We start from the raw sequence: 22,500 nt of genomic DNA, 5'->3' as shown, positions 1-22,500 counted from the left end.
TAGATGGTGTATCTTATTACATACACCCTCGTAAAGACCAGGAGATATGCTGCTGCTTATTTCTTCTTTGTGCTGTCATTGTGAAAGGGAGGAAGATTAAGAAAAAAAAATCGGTGTGAAATTTAAACTACCGTAAGCAAAATCTAACAAATGTAGGTGAAATTCTGCCTTCATTGTATTTACCGCTGTTTTCGATGAAGTATGTGAGTGAAGCAGTGGGGTGAGGCTGACGGGGAAGACAAGTTAGATGAGAGCCTTGAGTCGTGGGGCAGTGTGGGTGTTGGGAAGATTGGAGCTGGCGTGGGGAGAGGCGGTGATGGGATGAAGGGATCAGTAGGGGAGCCTTTGCCTTTAGTATCCTACATGCCTTACTTGAGTACAATACAGTACAATGCAATACAATACAGTGCAAATCTTTATTCGTAGCAAGTACAATTCTTAAGTTTCCTAACCTAACACGTACTAGTAATGAAACCATGTGTGCTAAATTATAAGAGAAAAAATAAAAGCATACGTACAAGACACTAGGTACAGTAAACATGTCAGCAAACAACTCTAACACTTCATTGTGTGTAAGGTGGCAATCTATATGCCCATCACGTATACTCAAAAGTTCTTATATTATTCCAATCTGCAAGTTGTGGTCGTCCCCTAAAAGACGTATCTTTGTTCAGTGTGACCCACCACTATGTCTTTTAAGTGCCAACAGGGGGTGCTCATTTGTTCGTCCTTTGTGTTTATTTTATTGGCTGGAAGGGCTGTGGGTGGCTAGAGATGAGAGAGATGAGAGAAGAGAAATGGAGGTAACGGTGATGGTGATGGTGTGGGTGTAGTTTACTCAGTGGTTGCTCTCTTCCCGGTGTGACCAGCATAATGGTGGGCGGGAAAGAAAACCCGTGTATCACGCCCACTTTCTATATCGGGTTAACTCAACGCCCGTGACTTATGTAACAAATCACACGCAGATGAATCAACCTAGCAATTTTTGAGATGCGCTAGGACAGGTTAGGTAATGTGATGTTAGTTTTGTTTAGGTTTGACTAGATTAAGGTACTTAATCTAATCTAACCTAACCAATCTTACCCATCCAAAAAGTAGCTGGGATGACTGGTGTTTACGCACTTCTCTACATGTCTATATGTTTTGACGTGAAACTACATAATCTAATCGAAAATAAAAAAAAAATAAAACAAAACCGTAATTCACGTCTTAACCCATTCGTGCATCTTTCACTTTATTGTTGTGTTTTTAATGTGTAGCTGTTTACTAAAATCCATGTTTTGCAGGAAGAATAACCGCTGTAGGTGAAAATAAACCTGCTATCATTATTAACGCATCTGTTGAGGAGGACGGAGAGATGGAAGAAGAGTTATTGCAGGGAGTTTGGAAAGAGGAAGAGAAAGAGTTGCTGCAGAAAAGGAGGAAGAGGATAACTCATTACATAGATGAAGGGAAGGAGGAAGAATGACAGTTGCCATAATAAGGAGGGAAGGAAGAGAAAAATTGTCGAAAGGAAGGTATAATAGAAAGGATGGATTAAGTGAACTGGAATTAGATAAGAAAGGAATGTGGAAGATAAGGTAAAATGGCTGGGAGGGAAAGAGAGCAGGAGAACAAGTAAGATAAGAAAGAATTAGATAAGTCTGAGTCGGACAGGCAAAGAAAGGGAGGGAAGGAGGAAAGGTGTGGCTATGATATAGGGCGGAGATAGAAAGTGCCTGGTCCAGAGGGAGGGAGGGAGGGAGGGAGGGAGAGACTGCTACAACATTCCACCACTCAAGTAAACCTCACTCTCTATTTTATCCGTCTGGTTACTGCATCGGGATTCTTATTTTCCTTCTTTTAAAAATAGCACGTAAGTTCCTCTCTGTATTTTTAACATCTAGAGAACTGAGCTTTTATGTGTCAGGCTTTGAGGTGGGGGCAGGGGTTACACGCGAACCGGCAACCTTGACCGTCACCAGCATATATAAGCCGCGTGGAAGATGGCGGGGGCTTCAGGTTGTGTTAAGGGGTCGTTAAGGAGGGAACGCGCGTGTGTGGGCCTGTGAACACTGAGTGATCCTGCTCCTTCTTCCTCACCGCCTCTTACATTCGTAGTTCCCTTGCCTGTTTCCAGTTCGTGATTCTCAAAGGTACGTATGTTAGATTATATACTACGGGATCACATGAAGGGTCAGCCAATCAGATCAAACCTAAACTACATTAACTTAACATAATCTAACATAGTTTGCGTACCTCCCAACACCCTCAAAAAATAGGATGTCCGATCTTCATGTGTGGGTTTTTCCAATGTGGATGTGGATGACTGGAGTAAATTCAGTCATCGTATTGTTAATGCTGAGTCAGTAAGGAGTTGTAATAAAAGATTAGACAGATTTATGGATGGAAATGTTAGATGGACCTGAGTTTTTTACGAGCATGTGTATAGGCATCTTTTAGACACATGTAGGCCTATTGGTTTCTCGAACGTCCTATGTTCTTACACTGGGTTCGTTGTGTGCGGGGTGTGGCTTCCACCTCGACAACCACGCTATCGTGTCTGTGCTGAAGTGTACTAATTATTATAGTCACGAGTTCGGTTCAGCAGCGATTGTAAAGTTTAGCTTAGTTTTGCTTGAGAGGTATTTCTTACACATCAATACGAATATTGTGTGGTGTGAGTTTCTTAACGTCATGCTTCCTATCACGAGGCTGAGAGAAAGTTTGTTCTGTTGTCTTTCCCTTATTATTAATAATAATAATAATAATATTATTATTATTATTATTATTATTATTATTAGTAGTAGTAGTAGTAGTGGTGGTGGTGTTGGTATTTACTTTTTTTTTCAAATGGGGTTCTGAAATTGAGGTTCAATAATATGGCGTCATAAGGCGCTGCACATTCACGGAGCAAAACCAAATTCCTGACTGACTGGCTTACCGACTGGTTATCTGCCTGGATGGTTGGATGGATGGATGGATGAATGAGTGGATGGAGAAGGGTTGCATGTCTGTCTGTCTATCTAGCTGGCTGGTTGGTTAGCTGTTTAGCTGTCTGTCTGTCTGTCTGTCTGGACGGATGGATGGATGGATAGATGGATAGATGCGTGGCTGATTGAGCGAGCAAGGGACTGCCTGACTGATGAGAGTGCGTACATCGTCTTTGATTTACGCAGGCTTGGTGGTGTCACGGTGCTGCTGTGTGGATGGCGGGGTGGGCTAGTGTTGTGTTGTGTGATGGTGACGGGAGGTGATGGGTAGTGGTTGAGGCTATGGCGTTGAGAGAGAGAGAAAGAGAGAGAGAGAGAGAGAGAGAGAGAGAGAGAGAGAGAGAGAGAGAGAGAGAGAGAGAGAGAGAGAGAGAGAGAGAGAGAGAGATTAAGATAACACAGATTTCATGGTTCATAAAGAAGGTAGTCCCAGAGAGAGAGAGAGAGAGAGAGAGAGAGAGAGAGAGAGAGAGAGAGAGAGAAAGTCACAACTACTAGTGCATGTCTGCCGGAAATACGTAGTAGTAATATTACTATTTTAACAGTTACTCGCGGATCTCGTTCTTGTCGCTTTCTTTCACGTTTACTGTTAATTGTTTCTGTCTTTCCCTTGGTTGTGCCGCGTTATGATGCCTCCCGTCATTCATTACTTTCTTCTCTTTCCAGTATATATTTTTCTTAAGTTTTCCTTAATCTTTTCATCTTTTAATGTTTTTTTTTCTTTTTTCATTTGCTCTTCGTTGATATTTTGTTTTATTTTACTTTTTAAAATATTATGATTCTTACATTCTTTTTTACTAGTGATCAGTCTCTTAAAAATCATTCGTAAATAAATAAACAAAAATTAGAACAGCTTTAGATTTGTGTTTTTTTTTTTTTTTCTATTCACTGCATTTTTCAGTACTTTGTGGAAGCCATTTGCTTATACGAAAAGGTCAAAATTTTCTTACAATTCGTCCCTTCTGAAATTCGTATTTTCGTAGATCGAGAGTGTATAGGTCTCTCTCTCTCTCTCTCTCTCTCTCTCTCTCTCTCTCTCTCTCTCTCTCTCTCTCTCTCTCTCTCTCTCTCTCTCTCTCTCTCTCTCTCTCTCTCTCGTCTTTCGTTGCGTTGTGTGGTATCAGCATTAATTGTCGTCGTTGTCTTTAAGTGCATTATTATACTGTTATAAGTAGGTTATTAGGTTAGTAGTTATTAGGATTTTTTCCCATTGACGGCACAGAATTCAGGCTAAACCCCCACTAAATGGTAAAGCTCCCTTGGAAACCCCAATGAAAGCAATCGAGGTAAAGTCGAATCGATTGAGTATATTTCACAGATTCCCATCGAGATGTCATTAAGTGCCGCTCATACACGTAGATCGTCTTATAATTGGCGGTGATGATGCACAGGAACGAGATCTTTTATTAGGAAGACTCATTCATTACAGACTGGCAAATAAATTAATATGTAAATAAAATATGTAGATAAAAATAAAATCTTGTTCATGATCACTCTCTTTGATATGGAGGGAAAAAACTGTTCGTGACTCTCTCTCTCTCTCTCTCTCTCTCTCTCTCTCTCTCTCTCTCTCTCTCTCTCTCTCTCTCTCTCTCTCTCTCTCTCTCTCTCTCTCTCTCTCTCTCTCTCTCTCTGAATACGTGTTGTGTTTTATTAATTAAATCACTGTGAACATTAATGCACCACTTTCCTTTTACACTAATGAAGCAAATGCCAGCCAGCGTCAGAGGAGCGATTAGAGAGAGAGAGAGAGAGAGAGAGAGAGAGAGAGAGAGAGAGAGAGAGAGAGAGTGTGAAATTACCCAAGCGTGAGAGGTGGCGAGAAATTCGGAAGCAGGTGGTGTTTATAGCGGGCAGTATGAAAGATAGTTATGTGTATGGATGTTAAATGTGTGTGTGTGTGTGTGTGTGTGTGTGTGTGTGTGTGTGTGTGTGTGTGAGAGAGAGAGAGAGAGAGAGAGAGAGAGAGAGAGAGAGAGAGAGAGAGAGAGAGAGAGAGAGATACCTAATTAGTTTTTAGAGAAATTTGATGACACACTAAAGAGAAAGTCCTGGAACACACAACAGTCTTCCTTTCTACCTACTTCATCCCTCCCTTATCTTTCCTTCCTCCCTCTCCCTCCTTTCTCTCTCTCTTCCATCCCCTCCCTTTGTTCTGTTTGCCTTCTACCTCGCATCCTCTTCCCTTCTTCAAGACAGTTCCTTTCCTTCATTCTCCTGTGTCCTCCACCTCATCTTTCTCATTCCCACACCTTCCATCTTTCATTTTTCTTACTCCTTTACTTTATTTTTTACTTTTTGTTTCTCCTTCTTTGTTAGTCCATACTCGCTTTTTTCTTCTTTCTCACTTTCATCACTCCTGTTTTTCTCTTTTTCTCATTTAATTTATTCTCTTTTGCCTTTCCTCTGCCTTTCCGCCCTAACTTCCTTCCCTCCCTTTTTTCTTTCTTTTGCAGTTTTTAGTCCTTTTTTACCCTCATCATTATATATATATATATATATATATATATATATATATATATATATATATATATATATATATATATATATATATATATATATATATATATATTACCTTCTTTTCCTTTCCTTTTTTCCTTTCTCATTCTCTTTTCTTCTTTTCCCATTTTTCGCTATTCCTTCATCTCTCTCTCTCTCTCTCTCTCTCTCTCTCTCTCTCTCTCTCTCTCTCTCTCTCTCTCTCTCTCTCTCTCTCTCTCTCTCTCTCTCTCTCTCTCTCTCTCTCTGGGTCTATCCTCCTCTTCCCTCCCATCCCACCATGTGATGTCACACCTCGCTCAGCCCAGAATGAATGGATGAGTTACTGCAAGTCACCATAAGGAAGTGTGTGTGTGTGTGTGTGTGTGTGTGTGTGTGTGTGTGTGTGTGTGTGTGTGTGTTAGTGTTAGTGTTAGTTTCAACGTGTGAAGGGAGTTAGCCTAATAATAGAGTTTAAAAGTCTGCTTCGTTTTTGCCATCAGTTAAGTTGAAGAGAAATAAAAATCTGAATCGGGAACCAGTTTAGCTGATAGTTCAAGTGATAGGAAGGCGGGGAAAATGGAAACAGGCATAAGTCCATAGTTTACCAGTGAAAGGCATGGAAGTAGTAGTTAATTATTCATGACAGTAGTGTTCATATTGGTAGAAAATAATGGATGCAAGATTGTAGCTTTGAGTGAGATTCAAGACAGTCAAAAGAGGAGAGTTGAGGCGAAAAAAAAAAAAAATTCCGTCTCCAATCTGCTTAGTAAGGATGTGTAGGTGGAGCCACGATCCCGCCTTTATATATAGGAGTCATATTCCATACAAGAACAGATAAGGCCTTTTGTACAAAGTTAACGTCTCAGAGGTGCAGAAAAATTGGCAGAGACGACATGGAGCACGTGATTTCATGGAAGCTGTTTTAGTGTGTGTGTGTGTGTGTGTGTGGGTGTGTCCAGTATATAGGACTCTGAGGCTTTCTCGTCTCCGTAAGTGAGCCACATGCTGCAGACCACAGACACGGCACGAGTTCTGAACCTTCCTTGGAGGGGAGGGAGGTGGGGGAGGAGCCCAGACTAAGAAATGTAAAGAAATGTTTCAGCAGTAATAATAATATAAGACAGTTATCACTCTCTATCATAGTATTATTTATTCTCCTGGGAACACGGGAACGTGCCGCTGACCGATGCTTTCAGGTACAGTACTTGTACAGTCTTGTTCTGAAACGTGCAGCAAATGTACTTTTTTTTTCCATAGCCTTATTTAATTGCAAGATCACAAATTATTTTTATTTAGATAGTCCAGCATCTTAAAATTAATTAGACTTTTGATAGAAATACATTAGTTTGTCGCTCAGTTTAAAATAACGGGAACAGTTAAACCATTCAGGGAGTGACAGCATTAGTCAGTGGTTGCGTTACCATGTTTGCGCGTCCTCTGGTAGCATATTTACGGTGACAGAGTTAGTGACATTGCCTGAAGAGCGCTCGATCTACCTGTCTGTCGGCCTGAAATTTTCACACTAGCGAGGTCGAGTTTGGGAATAAATCCAACATCAGTCGACGTGGGGTGCCCGCTAACTTGAATGTTGAGTGAGGAAAGTAATGAAATACCAGGCATTCCGGCACACACACACACACACACACACACACACACACACACACACACACACACACACACACACACACACACACACACACACACACACACACACACACACACACACACAGATGGAAAGGTATCTATCATCAGGAAAGCGAAACGTAACAATTCATGTCTCGTATTTAACTCCCACGGACGGCGGCACAACGAGGGGCACGGAGGAGTTGTCGCTGTCCTGTATGTGTGGGGGGAGAGGGGTGGAGGTGGGGTAGGAGATGTAGGTGTGGTTGGATGAACAGGATGAACAGGAATAGGGTGAAAACGTGGAAGAGGAATGTGCAAGCCAGAGAGAGAGAGAGAGAGAGAGAGAGAGAGAGAGAGAGAGAGAGGGAGGAGAGAGAGAGAGAGAGAGAGATGCAATTTAGTTCGTACTTCACATCTTTCTTAAAAAAAAGAGATAAATAAATAAAAGTAAAACGATTCCATACGCTTTGGTAATTCCAGCGTTGTTTTCAGTGACAAATAATACTTACGTCAAGAATAGATGGTGATGTATTGCAGGAATTTTATTGAGAAGTTCTTCGATTCCCCTTCTTCACAAAATTACCATGCATGTTTGTTGAGGAAGTCCATATAGACAGCAAAGCCTTTAGAGGGAGGGGTCTGCCCACTGCTCTGCTGCGTGGGTGAGGGGTGGCATGTTCTAGTGAGCAATAATGAATTAAAGCCGCCTTCGTATTAGAAATGAAAATTGATTAATCTTTCCTTATATGCAAGATCAGCACTAACCGAGAAATTGTTATTTGGTAGACGCTGTAATCAACCCTTTGACTACAATGACAATATAACACTAATAATTTATATCAGTAACCCTAAAAAATAGATTTCACTGGGCAGAAATGAATCTGTGTGCTTTTAATTAAAGGTTTAAACCACTCAGCCATTCCTTTGCTATCTGTGTTGTCTTCCGAGATTGTACTAAATCTACACGTGGCCATTTTATTAATTTTGAGGAAAAGGGATTGCAGTCAGGTTAATGCCCAATACCTCTCCGTTGATATGGCGCCCAGAAGCTATTCATATACCACCATTTTCCCTTATGAATAATCCTAGTTTACGGAATAGAAAATGTCTCTTGAAATCGTTCTTATTTCACTGTATTGTTGTAACGAAAAAAAAAAATATCGGTGAAAAATGATCAAGTGCGACATTTAAGGTTTCTGTCGTTTTAATTTGTTGTTGTTGTTGTTGTTGTTGTTGTTGTTGTTGGTGGTGGTGGTGGTGGTGGTGGTGGTGGTATTGTCGGTGCGACATTTAAGGTTTCTGTCGTTTCAGTTGGTTTGTTTTTGTTTTTGTTTTTGTTGTTGTTGTTGTTGGTGGTGGTGGTGGTGGTGGTGGTGGTAGTGATGGTGGTGGTGGTGGTGGTGGTGGTATTGTAGTTGTTGATGTTACTATTGTCGGTGGTGTTATCGCTCTTTTTGTTATTGTTGTGTCTGTTGCTGCTGTTGTCGTCCGTCTTCATCGTTGTTGTTTTTGACGATCGTCTTCCAGATACAAAATAATTACAGAATATCTAAAAGTTTGTCTGATTCGTTGTTTGCAGAATCTATAACTTTTCCAGTGCTCGCTCATGCGTCACTTCAGATGTCACAGTTTTCTTGAGTTCGAGCCGTGACAATTATGATGAACCCACAAGTACTCACTTGACCTACTGTATGTAATCTAATTTTATCCAATTCTTGCCATATGCAATGTAACGTTATGAAAATTTGTAGCGTTAGAGCTTTTACATTATTATTATTATTATTATTATTATTATTATTATTATTATTATTATTATTATTATTATTGTTATTATTATTATTAATTATTGTTGTTGTTGTTGTTGTTAGTAATAATAGTAGTATCATAGTGTGACAGAGAGAGAGAGAGAGAGAGAGAGAGAGAGAGAGAGAGAGAGAGAGAGAGAGAGAGAGAGAGAGAGAGAGAGAGAGAGAGAAAGAGAGAACGCGGGAGGAGGAGGGGCTGTAATAAGATGGAATAAACTTTCACGTATTCTTCATGGTTCGATCACACACACACACACACACACACACACACACACACACACACACACACACACATACACACACACACACACACACACACACACACACACACACACACACACACACACACACACACACACAACACACACACACACACACACACACCACGAAGGAGGTCGAGTCATTTTCCTCACGTTTCTTGTAGACCTTCCTGCCTTCTTTCTGCGTCGGCGAGCAAGACAATGTTCACATGGGTATTACATTTCCTGTGTCATTTTGTCTGCGTATATACCGGGACTATTGTGCTGTGTCCGGTGCTTTGTGTGTGCGTATATGTGTGTGCGTGTATGGATGTTGTTGTTGCTGCGCCCGGGTCGTGTCTGCGCTGCTCTCTGGGGCCACATTTTCTATGCCTGCCTCGACCTGGGCCTGTAGAGAAAGGGGAGGTCACGGGGGCGGAGGGGACACCTCGGTATGTCTCGTTAGCAGGACTCAAGTAGGTTAGCAGGGCGGAAGCAGGACGAACCACCTGGATTAATGCCTGACAGGAAGAGAGAGGAAGAGTATGAGATATCATTTTGAGTATGATTTTAGTGTGGTATCTGCTACACCTGGTATGTATGCGATTTTTGGTGGAATAGTACAGTGCAGTAAGCAAAGCGTCCACCATACAGACGCTGAGTGAAAATGTGATCGAAGTAATTCTCCTGTGTTGTCTTCTTTTTTATCATTGGTTTTTGTTGCCTCCTCCTCCTCCTCCTCCTCCTCCTCCTCCTCCTCCTCCTCCTCCTCCTCCTCCTCCTCCTCCTCCTCCTCCTACTACTACTACTACTACTACTACTACGGCTGCTGCTGCTGCTAAGAGTCCGTATCATAATGCGGCTTTCTCTCGTCATGAGTGTGCCAAAACTTGCCTGGAAATACGTCGCTTATTCTCTCTCTCTCTCTCTCTCTCTCTCTCTCTCTCTCTCTCTCTCTCTCTCTCTCTCTCTCTCTCTCTCTCTCTCTCTCTCTCTCTCTCCGCTTGTGATAAATTCGTAGGCATTGTTGAGTGTTAAATGTGGAAGAACCTGCCTCATTCTCGCGATGCGCTTTATCTGATGAATCTCGCGCGGCTTGTGAAGAAAGTATCAGAGTTTCTCTTAAAGTAAACAGAGATGCTGGAGTTAGCAGTGTAAACGAGAGGGACACTGAATACCTTAGACTGGAACAAACACGATAGATATTTGTAAATGTGTAGGTAAATAAATGAGACAAAACAAATCATAAATCATTATAAACGAAGGAAGACACTGATAGAAATAAAAGACAAGACGGATTTCTCAACCCAACGCCTGACAGACTTACCCAACCTGCTGTCTTCTTGCCGTGGGAAAATAGGGAATGCCATTGAATTACTCATCCACCCCACTGCCCTCTCCTCCCTTGTCTCTCCAACCTTCCCCTTCCTTCTCGCCTCCTTTAATATCGCGCGTTTTCAATCATTCCTGGTACGTCGATGTCTTGACATTTAAGCACTTCGAGCTTAGAGGCAGATGACATGAGGCACGAACACGTACAGACTCACCATATTTACATAGATCTTTACGAACAAACCCATTTTATCGCCTATATTAGTGGTTTCAACCACAACGTTTCCCACTAAATGCCTAAATTTTCTTGGGAAGTTCAGTTTGATAGTGCTTTTTTGTATAAATTTACAGTATCGAATCGCATTACTTGTTCTTTCCATGAATGAATTATGAATAAATTATCAAGTAGAATCCTTTTGGTTACGGCTCAAGCAAATTGCCTTCAAATGAATTGTTTCTCGCATTTTACTGCTTAGATGCGTGTGTGTGTGTGTGTGTGTGTGTGTGTGTGTGTGTGTGTGTGAATAAGTTTAATTTCACTAATAAATTCCTTGTAAGTGTTGAACGTGCGCTCTTAATTTAACTGCACTGTTTGTATACTGCGGCACTCGTTCTGCAGGTAGTGAGATATGGAGAGAGAGAGAGAGAGAGAGAGAGAGAGAGAGAGAGAGAGAGAGGAGAGAGAGAGAGAGAACCTTAGTGTTCTTCAAAGCCGTGAAGAACACTAAATAGTTAATGCGCTTAGGATATAGTCTCTCTCTCTCTCTCTCTCTCTCTCTCTCTCTCTCTCTCTCTCTCTCTCTCTCTCTCTCTCTCTCTCTCTCTCTCTCTCTCTCTCTCACACACACACACACACACACACACAATATATATATATATATATATATATATATATATATATATATATATATATATATATATATATATATATATATATATATATATATATATATATATAAAATAATAGCCTCTATAGGAGACATGAGACACTACCATGTGTCTCATGTCAGTGCCTCGCATGAATTATTGCAGGTCTCGATAGAAATAAAGACACCTCGGAAATCTCGCTCATTTATGACTTGTAGCTGGTGGTCTCGTCAAGAGAGAGAGAGAGAGAGAGAGAGAGAGAGAGAGAGAGAGAGAGAGAGAGAGAGAGAGAGAGAGAGAGAGAGAATTATTGACATTGATAGCAATGGTTTCTCACCAAACTTGATAAAGTGGCCTGCTGAAAGTTGAGAGTATTTAGCAAGGCACCAGATATCAAAAGTACTGATTGAATTGTTCAGATCTATCACCTGTAGTTTTATTGTTGCTTAGTACAATTGTCTAGGGTTAAAATTGATAAATGCTGCAGTCAAATGGTCAAGAGAGTTAATTGACAAGTCTTACTAACAAATAAAAAAAAAAAAAATTGCACGTCTGGTGGCAAGAAAACAAGCCCTGGCTAACTGATAAACTGACGTATAGCGTTTAGAAAACTTTTTTTACTTATTTACCATTTATTTATTTTTTTAGGTCGATGCTCTCAATACTAATTACCAAACGGGAAAGTGTGTGTGTGTGTGTGTGTGTGTGTGTGTGTGTGTGTGTGTGTGTGTGTGTGTGTGTGTGTGTGTGTGTGTGTGTGTGTGTGTGTGTGTGTGTGTGTGTGTGTGTGTGTGTGTGTGTGTGTGTGTGTGTGTGTGTGAGAAGTAGCCCTTAAGGAAGCCTGCGAGTGACACACAAACACATATGGATCACTCACCATATGTCAGCCACCACCACCACCACCACCACCACTTAACTATAGTTTGCTTACCAGTCTGTTCGCCTTGCCCCTTCCCTTGCCTTCCCTTCCCCTCCTGGCTTGGTGACGGTCTCTTTTAACACTCTTTGGGAATTGTGTCACGCGGAAAACACTGCGGCGCGAGGCGTACTCCTGCGGCGGGATGTTCAGTGAAGCGGGCAGGGTTGAGTGTTGTGTGGTTATGGAAGCGCGTATGTGGTGGTGACTGACTGTAGGTGGGAAAGGTGTGGTTGGTGTTGGTGGTTGCGGCGATGCCTGGGAATCATGGTGCAGTATGAACATAACAACATAAGAAAATAAAGGAAGCTGCAAGAAGCGATCAGCCCTACACGTACCTTTTTTTTTTTTATTGTTAACCACACACACACACACACACACACACACACACACACACACACACACACACACACACACACACACACACACACACACACACACACACACACACACACACACACACACACACACACACACACACACACACACACACAAGCGCGTTGTTTCGATTAGTAAAGCTTAGATTTCCTAATAGATAATAAAAGATGGTGATAGCAAATTACTACTACTACTACTACTACTATTGTTATTGTTGAAACATTTTAAACATTTGAAATATTTATTCATAGCAATAGTTATATATTTTACAGTAAATATATATTTGGTTAAACAAAGATACTACTACTACTACTACTACTACTACTACTACTACTACTACTACTACTACTACTACTACTACTACTACTACTACTACTGCTGCTGCTGCTGCTGCTGCTGCTGCTGCTGCTGCTGCTGCTACTGCTGCTGCATCTGTTGCCACTAGGAACAATGAAGAGCACTGCTTCTTGTGAATGATTAACAGCTAAGGGAAGTTTACTATGGAAATTGTGTCATTTTGAGCTGCCTGGCCCGACCGTAACGCTATTCAAACGCTAATATCTCCTGAACTACGCGGTCGATCGTAGCGAAATTAGCACCATATGATAGCACAACTTTATATGATATAGCTTTCATTTCCTTTTTTGGGTGAAGTCAATGGGTAACTTGCAAAAAGTAGAAGGGCGTCGAAAATGAGATTTCTCAAAACTACTCAAGCAATTTTAACGAAACTTAAGAGGTGTCATGTTATAATTTTCATAAAATTCCTTATGTCATCTTTGAAATAGCGCTGCGCATTCGCAAAGTCAAAATTACAACTTTGTAACTAATTAACTGATCAAGCTCAAATTTTGTTAGTAATAAGAGTAATATAAGTTATGACGAAAAATCATGTCAAATTTGCAACACTTGCACATGCGCAAAATACAGTATAAAACTTTTTGTAAAGTGACCGCCAGTTTTCTGCGATTTTCACCAACTTCATTTTGTCTCAACGGGAGCGGATGGATACCACTAAATACAGAATGAAATTTCCTATCCAACGGTATATAGCGCAACCATTGGGCTCCTGCAAAGTTTTGAGCTAGCTAGATTGATTAGGCAAGTGCGCGATGAGCGGGGTGCTTCCACTGTTGCATTACTGACAGCTTCGCTCGTCAGTCACCTTCCAGACCTTTTACTGGTTTACGTCCATTACCCAAAGCCAACTCGTTTGTTGAAATATTCTCTCTCTCTCTCTCTCTCTCTCTCTCTCTCTCTCTCTCTCTCTCTCTCTCTCTCTCTCTCTCTCTCTCTCTCTCTCTCTCTCTCAGATTCATATTCACAAATCATAATAATTTAGGATCCTTCTTCAGGTACAAGGACACCTTGCTCCAGTGTCGTATATTACTTCGTATGTCCTGACTGCTCAGCCAAATAAGTTGGTTTCACGTCTCGTTCAAACACAAATGTTTATCTTTAGAACTACTAAGGATTTCAGCGGCCGTGTCCTACTTTTTTTATATATTTATTTTTTTCTTAATAGTGTCTTAACAAAGACGTAACAAAGATGTAACGGAGACGTCGGACAAAGATGTAACTTTGGCAGTGGATGTTTGAGCCCCCGACCTAATAGACAAAATTATGCTTTGGTGTTAAATGTCTATGATAATGATATTTATATGAGTAAATTTGGGGTAAACTAAGGTAAAATATTCAGAGGCCCGTAGCGAGGCAAGCTGCTGTCACGATACATGCCCCGCCCACCATTCAGGTCGTGACGTTGGCGTGACGTTTAACTATGACGTAGTAGTAATCACCGACCCAACTGGCAGTTCTGCCTTTTTTTACCCCCTACACATACGTACTGTAGTACTCTCTCTCTCTCTCTCTCTCTCTCTCTCTCTCTCTCTCTCTCTCTCTCTCTCCTCTCTCTCTCTCTCTCTCTCTCTCTCTCTCTCTCTCTCTCTCACACACACACACACACACACACACACACACACACACACACACACACACAAACACACACTATTTCACCCCTACTGTAGATTCAGTATGGTACTTATATAAAAATCATGTTTGCGAGAATAAAAGAAATTACTGATTATTTACATGAAAAATATGGTCATTGCTACACGCTCCATGCATGTTACAGAGAGCAGTATTTATTTATTTTTTTTTTTTTTACCTTTTTTATATTTTGAACGCCCTCTGTCATCTTAAGTAAAATTTATAGAACTATAATATAAAAGTGAAACTAGCATTTTTAATACGAATGATTGGCAAGAAATATGAGGCCTGATCTCCCGCCTCGAATTCACTCCCAAAATCAGGCACAACTCAGAAGTATGAGTAACCCTGAGGCATTGAATCTGAAGCAGCTTACATACAGACAGAAGCACCAGTTGGTCGGTGATTACCAGTATGCCATAGTTAAAGCGTCACATCGACGTCACGACTTAAATGGTGGGCGGGGCATATCGTGATGGCAGCTTGCCTCGGCGCGTGCAGTGAAGCAGATCTCGGAATAGCCGAATCTCTGCTAATTTGTCAATATAAGCTTAAAATGAACTTTAATGGCACTGCTTTCAAATTCAGTGTTTGGTAATAATGTGATAAGCTTTCTGTTACATTTTTTTTTTCTTAGATAGGGTTGTATTAGTTTGTGCATTTCGGTATACTTAATATCGTGAGAGGATAACATAGTTTGTGTTGTTTCCTTTCTACTAATAGGAGCCATCCACGGTAAAATAGTGTGTGTGTTCGTTTGTTGGTATTGACAGTAGCCCAGGTAGTTTCCAGCTGTTGTAAGTTCAGTTGCTTCATCCCTCTTACTGAGTTTTTATTTTTTTTTGTTTATTTATTATTATTATTATTTTTTTTTTTTTATTGGGCTGTAGTCTAAAGATGGAAATCGTGTACATCCCAAAACGTATGTAACGAAGAGTAAACTAGTGTGCCTCTACAGCTTTTTTCAACTATATACGTGTGTATCTTGGGTTTAATCTGTCACATGACACGTGGTGTTGGTGGTGATGGTAAGTACATAACCACGTCGTAGCGGTGGTGTCTCCTTATTTCATAGGCTTTTAGTGGTTATAATAAACTATAATAGTAGTAGTAATAGTGGTGGTAGTAGTAGTAGTAGTAGTAGTAGTAGTAGTAGTAGTGGTGTTAGTGGTAATGATTGCGTATTTAACACGAAGTGATGATAAGGACATCAAGGAAGCTGCATTAAGCCAGTCGGCCTACACGTGGTGATCAATTTAAAATCCACATCTACCTAACTATGGCCGCAAAGAAGCGCGTTTTACAGTGTCGAATGGTCACCGTAAACGCGCTTAAATGATGGACATAGATAGGTATGGATTTTAGATACCTGCTGCTGCTTTCATTTGTGCAGCTTGTGAGAAATTATTCTAAGCTTTGTCTCATGTTCCAACACGCTGTGAACGTTCTGACTCCTCAAGAAAAGTTTTTTTTTTTTCTTTTTTTGCATACCGGGCAATAGAAATTAATATAGATCAGCTTATTCTCCCTACTTCCTTATCTTTAAAAATAACAAGAGTAATTGATTATTAGTATTACTATTATGATTTCTATCATAATAATCGTTACTATTTCTGATGGTATTCTTATTGTGTGCTTCAACTCCTTTATATATAAATAAGGTGACCAGAATTCCGCTTTTAGGCGATATAATACCGCTTTTTCAACGTACGGTATGTCCCGGTTGTAGCAAACTATCCCGCTTTTTTAATGTTTGTCCCGCTTTTTCGTTATCGTCCCACTCCAGATGCAAAACTGATATCTTATCAAACTTTACTATTTCATTAGCTGTTTATGAACGTTGTAGTGTACTCGTCTTGAACCCTCACACACACGTGTGTGTGTATGGAGAGAGAGAGAGAGAGAGAGAGAGAGAGAGGTGGTGAAACAGGTAGTTGTCGTCGATTCTAGCAACTTGTCAGTAAGTGTTATGCGGTGACTATCTAAAAACACAAGTTTTATTTCTTTCCAACTCGTCTCTGATGCCTACTGCAGGCAAACTGAAGTCATTACCCCAAGTAAATCATTTGCAGTGTGGGATGGCAGTTCACGCAGGTACTCAGGTAAAAGGTCCCCTCTCGTCACCTCAATGATGAACCGATTTTCTCACGCGTCGACTAAACTCGTTTTTCATGTACTGCGTGCAAAATTAAATGTTGTTTTTTGGAAACTGAAACAAAAATTTGTTCCGGCCCGTGGAGGACAAGGGGAGCATGATGGAGGGAAGGGTGGCTGTCTGGTTCCACCCGGGGCCCAGGGCGGAGATTGGACAGCTAGTTCCGCTCCTCCTTTACCTCCGCATTCAGATATGATCGTCCACTTCCATTCCCTCACACCCAAAAAGAGGCAATCATTAACAAGAGAACACTACGCACCATCCACCAGACACTGCCATCAGAGGGGTCCTGAAGGTGGGATAAGGGCTCCTCCTTCCTTGACAATGTCTGGTGAATTGTGTAGTGGCTCATCAAAATTCCGTGTTCAGGACTTACCTGTACAGGAGAAAACACTTGCTCTGCACTATGCCCCAGACACTACCATGTGAAGGACCTCTTTTGGGGCGATGAGTGCGCCTTCCATGGTAATGTCTGGTCAGTTGTCTAAATTTTCTTTCTGATGACCTCTTGTTCAGTGTGAGGGGTGGAGGGCTGAACTTTCAACTGAACATTCTGACTTCTCACATTCCTGCAGGCCTGGGGTCGAGCCTTATGGGAGAAAAGATTAATTCCTGCCAAGGAAAACTTACTACAACATCGCTTCGTTATGGTGACACCCACTTCATTAACGTGAAAATCGCTTTTTTATCGTGAAACTTGCTTCATTATGAAATTCGCTTCGTTATGGCGAAACTCGCTTTTTTATCGTGAAATCCGCTTTGTTATGGCGACACCAATATCGCTATTGTTTATTTATTTACCCATATCTGTCTATCCCCTTGATTTTTTTATATTAATTTTTCTTCTAATTTATCTTTTATTAATTTATTTTGTCTGACTGAAAGCCTCACACAGACTCACTTGTCCATGGCACACCTACACCCTCTCTGTGTGTGTCATCCTCTCATATTCCTCTTGGTTTACACTTGAGGGAAGGAGTGTAACGTGAAAAATGAAGCCGTATAACGAAAACTGCATCATGTTTGTGTGTGTGTGTGTGTGTGTGTGTGTGTGTGTGTGTGTGTGTGTGTGAATAACATTAGAAGAACTTCTCATTGTGCTACATCTAGACTGCAGTGATTCACAAACTGTGTGACGTGGCCATCACCACCATCATCAAAAGTGCGCCTCCTAACTTTTCTAGATACGTAGGTGTGTCTTCTTTTAGTCAGCCTGCTCTACACTGACTACAGGTTCAGTATGGTGTTGGAATGTGTCATTAAGCAACAAAGTTTGAAAATCATCTTACTTTAACTTTCATTTATATCTAGAAAAATACAACAGACATTTTTTATTACTTATGTACACTATATATTGTTCATAGTCTGACAGGAAAGTCAGTTGTGATATTTGAAAATATATGAATTTTAGGAAGGCAAGTGTTGTCCTTATCAATCCATTCCTTCTGAAGATGCAGCTTTAAGGGGAGCATTGTCCCATTTCTTGATTATTACCATGCTGTATATTGCAACGATCATCTGCAAAAATTAAAATTTAGTCTTATACAGAAATATAACTCCTAATATCTTTGTTATTCAGTGATTTGCAATAATGATGAAATTGCATAATATGCCTCAGTGAATATCTAGATGATTGACTATCTAAATATTCTATGAATGCCATTCCTCTAACTTAATTAGCTTTTATTTAGAAGTATAATTTGTGATTATTTATCCATAATTGAAAAGTGAAAGGATCAAAATAATGAAGTTATATTTCTTTTTTAGTGATTTTATTTTATTAAGATTTATAAAAAGTGAAATTATTAAAGAAAACTACAACAAACAGTTTTGAGATTTAGAGGTCTAGTTTTGAGGGGAGTGGTTGCCTGTTTTTTCTTTCTTGAAGCCACGCTTTGCCTACCTTGAAATGTTAAATGATATCCACATGGCGTTCTAGAATACAGGTAATTGGTCCTTTCTTATTGAAAAAAATTGTGGCCTAAGACGAGGGTGTGTGAAGGCACCGCCTCCCTCATTATAGCCAGCTTGTTTTACTTTGTGCCTTGACAATTTCATCGTAGTGGTGTTTTTACAGTGTGTAATAGTAGTCGTGTTTAGTAGTGGTGCTTGAAGAGAGCAAGTATGATGGAAGGATGAGTGACAAGAAGTGTTTTTTATTAGATGACTTTATATAGTTCAGTGTGATGGAAATACTGGGAGTGGGAGAGTTAGAAAAAGAGAAAGTAATGAAATATTAGAAAATGTGTGACACAGTGAGAGTGAAGTCATGGCGATGGAGAGTGGTAGTACATGAGAGTCTGGAGGGGTTAGGAAGGGAAGTGTATGGTAGAATGGAGAAGTATAGAGGTGTGCATATACACTGTCTTGGCAGAGGATATATATATATATATATATATATATATATATATATATATATATATATATATATATATATATATATATATATATATATATATATATATATATATATATATATATATATATATATATATATATATATATATATATATATATATATATATATATATATATATATATATATATATATAGAGAGAGAGAGAGAGAGAGAGAGAGAGAGAGAGAGAGAGAGAGAGAGAGAGAGAGAGAGAGAGCAAACTTGGTATTGTTCAGTGCTTCAAAAACTCAATTCCTCCATCTATCAACTCGACACAACCTTCCAGACAACTATCCTCTCTTCTTCAGTGACATTCACCTGTCCCCTTCTTCTACACTGAACATCCTCGGTCTGTCCTATACTTGTAATCTGAACTGGAAACTTCACATATCATCTCTAGCTGAAACAGCTTCTATGAAGTTAGGCTTTCTGAGATGTCTCTGCCAGTTTTCCTCACCCCCCTGCCCAGCTGCTAACTCTGTACAGGGGCTTTATCTGCCCATGTACGGAGTATGCTTCACATGTCTGGGGGGTGGTGTTCCACTCATACCACTCTTCTAGACAGGGTGGAATCAAAAGCTTTTTGTCTCATCAACTCCTCTCCTCTAACCAAATGTCTTCAGTCTCTCTCTCATCGTTGCAATGTTGCATCTCTAGCTGTCTTCTACTGCTATTTTCATGCTAACTGCTCTCATGATCTTGCTAACTGCATGCCTCCCCTCCTCCCACAGCCTTTCTGCACAAGAGTTTCTTCTTTCTCTGGTAATCTCTGGAACTCCCTGCCTGCTTCTGTATTTCCACCTTCCCATGACTTGAATTCCTTCAAAATGGAGATTTTAAGACATTTATCCTTCAATTTTTGACTACCGCTTTGGACCTTTTATGGGACTGGCATCTCAGTGAGCTTTTTTTTTTATTGGATTTTTGTTGCCCCTGGCCAGTGTCCCTCCTTAGCCTTAGCCTTTTTTTGTTCCTAAGGAATGCATCATCTTTGTGTCTTTCATACCACTGTCCTGTGCTCTGTGCTCTTTGTGCTCTATTGCCTATTCAATACTCTTTCCTTTATTGTTTCTTTTCATCCCCAGTCATTCTAATTCTTTGTATCTTACAGATCTGCCATGAGGAGCCTAGGAACTCTCCTGGTGATGAAGGTCATAGCAGCAGTGACAGCAGCTCATGCACCCATCCAGCAGGCAGGGGTTCCACCTGTGCCACCTCCTGTGCAGGTAAGACAGGTAGTGATACTGATAATACTGGTAGTCACAGTGTTGTTGTTGTTGTAGTGGTGGTGGTGGTGGTGGTGGTGATGGTGGTGGTTTGGTTTTGGTGGTGGTCGTGGTAGTGTTGGTGTTGGTGGTGGTAAGAACATTAATGGCAATATAATGGTGGTTGGTGTAAAGGTGGCATGGGTGTGTTTGAAGTGGAACATTTTACAGTATGACCATCAAGATTCAAGTTTGTATGTGTGTGTGTGTTTGTGTGTTTGTGTGTGTGTGTGTGTGTGTGTGTGTGTGTGTGTGTGTTCATGTAGTTTTAGTGTACAAAATTTGTGTGAGCTGTGCTCATGTTATCTTTTACAGCATGTAGTTTAATATTCTTTTAAACTCATGGACATTCCTTGATTGTATGATTTATGTCTAGACCATTTTGAATGTCACAGCATTCATGGGATTTTTTTTATATCCATTGTTAAGTATCTTGTATTGCTTGACTTGGTTTCATATCCTCTTGTTATTCCATTTGTGAGATAGTCACTTCTCTATATTTTTCAAGTCCACATACTGATTTTTAGAATAAATTTAAATTAACATTGTTTTTATTTATTTATTTATTTTTTTTTTATATATTCCAATGTGTATGTTAGTATGTTTTTTCTTTCTTTATTAAGGGGAATTTTGTGTGCTTGCTATAATATTCTTTCCATCTTCTGTACTTTCTCCAGTTTGGTACCACCTCAGTGAAATAACTATGCTATGACAATAGAGTCTGATACTTATCACATGATCTGTATTATTAACCTTTTAGTGAAATGGTACTTTGAATTTAATTAATAGTATATCCCCTGCCAATCATTCTGGTAATGACCTTTCATGACAAATTCTCTTGTGCTATCACACATAGGTTCCTTATAATTTTTTTATTGTATATCCATTGTATACTCTCATTTGATTCTTTTCAACTCACCATTTTTGACACCTTCCATGTTTTTGCATCAATATTCACTTTTTAAAATTTGTTTCACTTTTTATGCAACTAGCCTAATTTTGTGGCTTACAACAATTCACATTCCTAATTTGCCTGATTAGTTCAATCTAATTTGTAACCATGTTCATGATGCTACTCAGCCCATTTGGCATTTCATTCATGTAAAATCTGTGTATGTGTGTGTGTGTGTGTGTGTGTGTGTGTGTGTGTCTGTGTGTGTGTGTGTGTGTATGTGTGTATTTACCTAGTTATGGTTTACAGGAGGAGAGTAATCTCATAGTATCCCATCTCTATATCTATCCTGTTTGGTCTTAAAAGCATTTTGGCATTGACAATGTCTTCACTGGGTTCATTCCATTCATTCAAACTTCTGTGAGGAAAACTATACTTCTTGATGTCTCTGCTTCATTTAACTTTCATCAACTTTTTACTGTGTCCCCTTGTACTCTGTGTGTCTAAATTTATAAAACATTCTTTATCCACATTTTCCATACCATTTATCATTCCATGGATGTTTATTAAATCCCCTCTCTCTCTCTATCCTGTTTTCAAGGGTAGGAATTTCCAACATTCTTAATCTCTCTTCATAGGTCGAGTTACTCAACTCCAGAACCACTTTAGTTACTGCTCTTTGTACTGTTTCCAGTTTTATAATATTCCTCTTTGTATGAGGAGACCACACCAGTGCTGCATATTCCAATCTTGGTCTTATCATGGAAATCAGCAACTTCCTTCATCATTTCTTCATCCAAATATGAGAATGCCATTCTTACTCTTTTCAACAAATTCATCATCTCTCCAGTAATTTTATCAGTGTGTGTCTGTCTGGAGTAAAATTTTCAGTAACTATTACTCCCATATCCACTTTTTCTTTTGATTTCTTTAACTTTACACCATCCATCTTATAATGATATTGTATTCTTTTCTTACTCTCACCAAACTCCATTACTTTGTGTGTGTGTGTGTGTGTGTGTGTGTATGTGTGTGTGTGTGTGTGTGTGTGTGTATACAAACTTGCATCTGATGTTGGATGTCACTGCATGCCTCAGTTGTGGATACATCACTTGCCAACTCATCCTGTGCTGCCGTGGTAGTAAGGTAAGTGTACACTTTGCACCTTTAGCCATCACCATAGCC

General features: G+C 40.0%; 1 protein-coding gene across 7 annotated transcripts in view; it reads left to right on the top strand.

Annotated features, from left to right (window-relative positions):
- Positions 1–22,500, top strand: part of LOC135116190 (uncharacterized) — a 108,386-nt gene that overhangs the window by 23,703 nt on the left and 62,183 nt on the right. For 4 of the 7 annotated variants that reach the window (XM_064033510.1, XM_064033508.1, XM_064033507.1 and 1 more), the window contains exon 2: positions 20,270–20,384. In XM_064033510.1, coding sequence (XP_063889580.1) covers positions 20,277–20,384 — 108 coding nt within the window. In that variant the 5' untranslated portion in view covers positions 20,270–20,276. Of the gene's footprint in view, positions 1–1,993; positions 2,136–20,269; positions 20,385–22,500 lie in introns of those variants that run through there. The other 3 variants (XM_064033511.1, XM_064033506.1, XM_064033509.1) reach the window with 2 other exon arrangements.

This window comes from Scylla paramamosain, chromosome 30 (genome assembly GCF_035594125.1).
Source record: "Scylla paramamosain isolate STU-SP2022 chromosome 30, ASM3559412v1, whole genome shotgun sequence".
NCBI classification, from domain to species: Eukaryota; Metazoa; Arthropoda; class Malacostraca; order Decapoda; family Portunidae; genus Scylla; species Scylla paramamosain.
Note: the sequence above shows the minus strand (reverse complement) of the source record. Positions and strands in the feature narration are given on the sequence as shown.